The sequence below is a fragment of the Pipistrellus kuhlii genome, unplaced genomic scaffold, assembly GCF_014108245.1.
Source record: "Pipistrellus kuhlii isolate mPipKuh1 unplaced genomic scaffold, mPipKuh1.p scaffold_m20_p_3, whole genome shotgun sequence".
Lineage (NCBI taxonomy): Eukaryota > Metazoa > Chordata > Mammalia > Chiroptera > Vespertilionidae > Pipistrellus > Pipistrellus kuhlii.
In genome coordinates this window covers 47,063,684-47,070,413 of record NW_023425529.1, presented here as the reverse complement: position 1 = coordinate 47,070,413, position 6,730 = coordinate 47,063,684, and the positions used below count along the sequence as shown (strand labels likewise).

General features: G+C 40.5%; 1 protein-coding gene across 1 annotated transcript; it reads left to right on the top strand.

Annotated features, from left to right (window-relative positions):
• Positions 1–206: 206 nt before the first annotated feature.
• LOC118729411 (olfactory receptor 6C70-like) lies at positions 207–1,145 on the top strand. Its single transcript, XM_036456916.1, has one exon. The coding sequence runs from the start codon at positions 207–209 to the stop codon at positions 1,143–1,145; it is 939 nt and encodes a 312-aa protein (XP_036312809.1).
• The last annotated feature ends 5,585 nt before the right edge of the window (positions 1,146–6,730 follow it).

Genomic DNA, 6,730 nt, shown 5'->3' with positions numbered 1-6,730 from the left:
TGAGTTGATTTAATAAGTTGTTTTTAAAATAGTTTCTATTGTACAGTTCTGGATCATATCTTCAAAATAACAGAGCATTACCTTATAAATGAGTCTGTTTGTGAATATGGATCCTTTTCTATATTATTCTCTGGTTATAAAGCTACTCATGTAGTTTCTTATTTTTGTATCTTTTTATTTCTAGAACTTGAAATCTCAGAAGTGAAATGGAGAATCATACAACGCAGATAGAGTTTATCCTTCTGGGACTGACAGATAATTCTCAGTTACAGATTGTAATTTTTTTCTTTCTATTTCTGAATTATATGCTGAGCATAATAGGCAACTTAACCATCATTGCCCTTTGTCTACTGGATTCCCATCTCATGACCTCAATGTATTTCTTCCTCCGAAATTTCTCTTTTCTGGAAATTTCCTTCACAAGTGCTTGCATCCCCAGATTCCTAATCACCATTGTAACCAGAAGAAAGACCATTTCCTATAATAGTTGCATATCTCAGTTATTCTTCTACATATTCTTGGGCGCTACAGAATTTTTCCTTTTGGCGGCTATGTCCTATGACCGCTATGTTGCCATCTGCAAACCTTTGCATTATACATCCATCATGAGCAGCAGAGTCTGTCATCAGCTTATACTCAGTTCTTGGGCAACTGGATTCCTGGTCAGTTTCATTTTATCAATTTTGATTCTTAATTTGGATTTCTGTGCTTCAAATATAATTGATGATTTCATTTGTGACATTTCTCCTGTACTGCAGCTTTCTTGCTCAGACACACACGTAGTGGAATTGATTACTTTTTTCTTAGCTGTGATGACCCTTATTGTCACGTTGTTTCTAGTAATCCTTTCTTACTCTTACATCATCAAGACAATCCTAAAATTCCCTTCAGCTCACCAAAAGAAAAAAGCCTTTTCTACCTGCTCTTCTCACATGATTGTTATAACCATCACTTATGGTAGTTGTATATTCATCTATGTAAGGCCATCAACAAATGAAAGAACCTCTTTAAGCAAAGGAGTAGCTGTGCTCCATACTTCAGTTTCTCCTCTGTTGAACCCATTCATTTATACTCTGAGGAACCAGCAAGTTAAACAAGCCTTCAGAGATGTGTTTAGAAAGGCTCTTCCTGCTTTAGACAAGTAATATTATTTATTAAAAGAATTAATATAAAAACATAAAAAAGAACATGGAACAAAACCAATTTTGCCTCTTCTAGTTTAAGAATTAATCTCTAATAATTTAGTTAGATTTCTTTAGTTTACTCAAGCTTAGAAACTATTGTATACGTTCTGAATTTAATGTTCTTTTCTTCAAAGTGAAACCTTACCATGCTAGAAATATAGAATTGCAAAATTTATTTTCTCTAAAAGCATGTTAGAATAAAATGAATGAAAATTTATTTTATTATAGACTATAATTATATATTAGAGAACTGTAAGTTCTCTAAGAACTGTAAATAAATATGCCATGTTTTATTTAAAAGCCATGTTCTTTAAAATGTTGAGATAAAATGAAATTTGCCATTATGAAAAATGCTTAAGTTGCTTTAAGAGATTTTGTACTTTAAAATAATAATTTAAAGAATTATTTTATAAAGTGATTTTTTGAAATGTCAATTGTCAACATAGTAATAAAGCATAATTTCCTTTAAATGAATCATACATTTCATTTGTTTTATTTTATTTAGGTTATTGTTTGGGTAGATTTTAAAAATTCAATAAAAAATAGAATATGATTTAATAGACAAGTAATTGATTTCTCACACAATTTTTAAAGAACATATACGCAAGTTTAATCTCTTGAATATGCCAATTAATATATTAAATAAGCAGGAACAGATAATGAATTTTATGACCTGATATATAATTATTAGTTTTTAATTCTGTGTTAAGTTTCCTGCTCTCAATGATATAAAATATCAGTTTCTCAAAATTCAAATGAGTGATCTAAAAATAAAACTGCATTTATTTGCAAAGACATATGCACCCCTTTGTTCACTGAAGCATTATTCACGGTTGCCAAGACACGGAAATAACCAAAATGTCCTTTGATAGATGATTGGATAAAGAAGATGTGGTACATATGTAACTGGACAATCAGTGGGTCCATGATGCCTGGTACAACTTGAGCCAATTTAGCAGAGACAGGATTGAATCATAAATGAGGGTTTATTCAAAGAGTTTTCAAAGGGCTAATGAAAACCAAAGGGCTGGGAATTTTCAAAAGCCTGGGGTCTTCAAAGGGCTGGAAGCTCTGGTTTCTGCAACAAGGTTGTTAATGTTTCCATGAGAACAGGCAGCTCCCTGATGAGGAGGATGGGCTGCATTTCCAGGTGAGCTCCCAAGTCCCACAGGCAGCTCCAACCAGGTTAGAGTTTGCCTTCTTTAATCAGAATAAAACAATCACAATTAACCGAACATGATTAATATTCCTTACAGTTATAGCTGGTTCCCAATATTCTATTGCTGCCCCTATCACAGATACACAATGGAATACTACTCAGTCATAAAAAGATGAATTACTACCATTTGCAATAACATGAATAGATCTTGAGAACATTATGTTAAGCATAATTAAGTCAGACAGAAAAAGGTAAGTCCTTCATTTATATATGGGGTATAAAACGTAAAGCAACAAATGAAAAAAACTTGAACAGTAAATGAAAATTTACAGACACAGACAACAGTATGGTGGTTATCAGAGGGAAGTGAGTAGGGAGGTAGGAAAGGGTAAAGGGGACCCACTGTGCACCTCTGTTTTTTTGTTTTTTTTTCCATCCAGGCGTGAGGAGGAAAAACTCTAGATCACCTTCTTGGATTCTTATTACCCAAGTTACCAAGAACTCTGTGAATGGCATATTGCGAGCTTAGCCAATGAGCAGTCAGAAAAAAGTGTTTCCTGTGCAGCTCACGCGCAGAAGTGGGCCTTCTGGCACGCCACAGCTGCCAGACGCTCTCTTCTCTATCCCTGGCAGCCGCCTCGGCTGCCAGGCCCTTTTCTCTCCAGCCCTCACAGCTGACGTGGCTTTGTCCGGAAGGACGTCCAGAGGACATCCGGTCTAATTAGCATATTACCCTTTTATTAGTGTAGATGTCTAGACTAGGCAAATTCTACAGACACCAAAAAATATTAATGGTTGCCAGGGGTTGTAGGAAGGGATTAACGCAGAGTCACTCCTTAATAGACATGGAGTTTCTTACTGCTATAATAAAAATGTTATGAAATTAGATAATGTTGATGATTGCACAACTTTGTGAGTGTACTAATAGCCACTGAATTCCACACAATGCGTAAAAAGGTGAATTTATGTTATGTGAATTTTACCTTAATTAAAATATACCTGGAAAAGGACATGTAAATGTTTACATGCTAGAGGCCCATTGCAGGAAGATTCCTGCAAGAATAGGGCTTCCTGTGGCCTGAGCAGCTGGCCCACCCACTTGCTGAACCAACCAAAAGCCCAGTCCACCCAAGGACTCCAGCAGCAAGCCCACCTATGGACCCCACCAGATGGCAAGTCCAGAACCTCTGGGTGGGCTGACTGGTAAAGAGATTTACCTGCCAAAACCAGTCTGTAAAGACTGGAAGAGGTGTCTACTTCCTCAAATATGCAGACACTAATGAAGGCCATAAGGATTACAAATAATCAGGGAAACATAACACAACCAAAGGGAAAAAATATTAGTAAATAACCTTAAAGAAATGGAGTTACTATCAGTAGCTTTCTTTCTTTTATTTCAAACTGTAATAAGCCTACCACTATCAGTACACATCCCCACTGGGTGATCCCCCGCCAGTGGAGGCACCTGGGTTTGAGTCTCTGCCTGGCAGGGGTGAGCATCCCCATGGCAGAATCCCTTTCCAGCTGTGGCAGCCTGGGGTCTCAACCACTGAGTCACACCAGCCAGGCAGATATGGAGGAATCCTAAATGTTTATTTTTTAAAATATATTTAATTGATTTTTTTACATAGAAGAAGGAAAAGGGATAGAGAGCTAGAAACATCTATGAAAGAGAAACATTGATCAGCTGCTTCTTACACACTCTCCACTGGGAATCTGCCCCCAACCAAGGTACATGCCCTTGACCGGAATCAAACCTGGGACTCTTGAGTCTGCAGGCCAATGCTCTATCCACTGAGCCAAACCAGTTAGGGCTGTGCAATATGTTAAAGAAGAAATCCTATCTAATAAAGAGGGAATATGCAGGGGAGGGCATTTGGGGGTGACCAGATTGTCAGGGGACAGAAGATTGGGCTGGAAGGAGCAGTTAGACATCAATCAGGCTGGCAGGGGAGTGTTAGGGGATGATCAGGCTGGCAGGCAGAAATGATTAGGGGCAATCAGGTAGGCAGGTGAGCATTTGGGAGCTAGCAGTCCTGGATTGTGAAAGGGATGTCTGACTCCCTGTTTAGGGCCCAATCCTATAGGAATTGAGATCCTACAGGGATCAGGCCTAAACTGGCCGTTGGACATCTGCTGAGGGGTCCCAGATTGGAGAGGGTGCAGGTTGAACTGAGGGACACCCTCTCACCCAGTGCATGAATTTGACCAGTCTTAGTACTTATTCCACTGTAATGATTGCTTATGTTTTTATTATATAGACTAGAGGTGCCTGGGCCTCTAGTCCTATCTAATAAAAGAATAATATGCAAATTGACCATCATTCCAACACACAAGATGGCTGCCCTCATGTGGACACAAGATGGCCACCACAAGATGACCAGCAGGGGAGAGCAGTTGGGAGGGACCAGGCCTGTAAAGGAGGGAAGTTGGGGGCAATCAAGACTGCATGGGAGGGCAGTTAGGGGTGACCAGGTTGGCAGAGGAGGGAAGTTGGGGGTTTCTGGGCCTGCAGGAAAGGGCAGTTGCTGGGGGGCCCAGGCCTACAGGGGAGAGCAGTTGAGGGGGACCAGGCCTGCAGGGGAGGGCAGATAGGGGCAAAGAGGCTGGCATGGGAGCATTTAGACATCAATCAGGCTATCAGGGGAGTGGTTAGGGGGTGATCAGGCTGGCAGGCAGGTGAGCAGTTGGGAGCCGGCAGTCCTGGATTGTGAAAGAGATGTCAGACTGTCCGTTTTGGCCCAATCTCACCAAGAGAGGGTGCAGGCTAGGCTGAGGGACACAACCCCCCTGTGCATGAATTTATGCACTGGTGTTCTAGTCTACATAATAAAAACGTAAGCAATCATTATAGTGGAATGACCACAAGGATTTGTCACTACAATGCACACTGACCACCAGGGGCAGACGCTCAATGCAGGAGCTGCCCCTGGTCATCAGTGTGCTCCTACAGGGTGAGCACAGCCCAGCCAGAAGCTGGGCTGATGGTTGGAAAGTGCAGTGGGGGTGGGGGGTGGGGAGTGGGAAGCCTCTCCTGCGTTCCCAGCAGCGCTAAGGAGCAGAGCTGAGCAGTAAGGAGCAGCAAGCAGGCAGGCTGAGAGGAGTGAGGGGTCCTGGACTACAAGAGCACTGGCCCTCTAGTTATTAAATTAAAAAAGGGTTACTTACATGTAGCAATGTGAAATTGGTAGTTCTAAAAAGGCAGTTATTTTCAAAATTCTGTCTATATAAATAATTTAAAAGATTGTTTCATTGCATTTTCAAAGCTCACATTTCAAATAAATAGTCCCTATATATCTACACTTCTATTTCTATTTACCCTGTTTCCCCGAAAATAAGACAGTGTCTTATATTAATTTATTCTTCCAAAGTTGTGCTAGGTTTTATTTTCAAGGGATGTCTTATCTTTCCACGCGCTAGGTCTTATTTTTGGGGAAACATGGGTAGTTTGTTAAATTATCTTGTTGATTAGATATTACACATAAATGAGATCATATGGTATTTGTAGACTGGCTTATTTCACTTAACTTCCAGATCCACAGCTATCAGAGGGGAGGGCGGTTGGGAATCTGGGTGAAAAAAGGTGAAGAGATTGAGCCCCCACCTCCCAAATATATATCTATACTAATAAAAAAGTAATATGCTAATTAACCAGATCAACCAGATATCTTCTTGACACCCAACTTCCTTTTGGACAGTTAGGGGGTGACCAGGCTGGCAAAGGAGCAGTTAGGTGGTGAGCAGGCCTGCAAGCAGAGGCAAGAAGGGGCAATCAGGCAGACAGGCAGGTGAGCTGTAGGAGCCAGTGGTCCCTAATTGCAAGAGGGATGTCTGACTCCGACTGCTGGTTTAGCCCCATCCCACAGGGGCCCTAGATTGGAGAGGGTGCAGGCCAGGCTGAGGGATTCCTGCCCCCCATGCCCCGTGTATGAATTTCATGCCCCAGGCTTCTAGAATATATATATAAAATCTCCTTCCTTCTTTCCTTCCTTCCTTTCTTCCTTCCTTCCTTCCTTCCTTCCTTCCTTCCTTCCTTCCTTCCTTCCTTCCTTCCTTCCTTCCTTCCTTCCTTTTTTCCTTCTTTCCTTCCTTCCTTCCTTCCTTCCTTCCTTCCTTCCTTCCTTCCTTCCTTCCTTCCTTCATTTTGACAAGCACACTGTGACTTGCTTCAAACTCTTAAGTTCTTTAATTTAGGAATATTCAATTGTGCTCTTGATCATAATTCTTATAAGTATTCCCTTTTGTAGTTCATTTTCTCCCCTAATTTTGCCAGTTAAATATCCATGATAGCTTCTTAAATCATTCATGGGACTTACCTTGATGTGAATAGTTATCTCATTTCATAAGCATTTAAAATTTGGTTCCAGTTCACTCTTGTGCATTTATT

Excerpts from the sequence above, each read along its gene's own strand:
- LOC118729411 (XM_036456916.1), top strand. The coding sequence starts at position 207 with ATGGAGAATCATACAACGCAGATAGAGTTTATCCTTCTGGGACTGACA.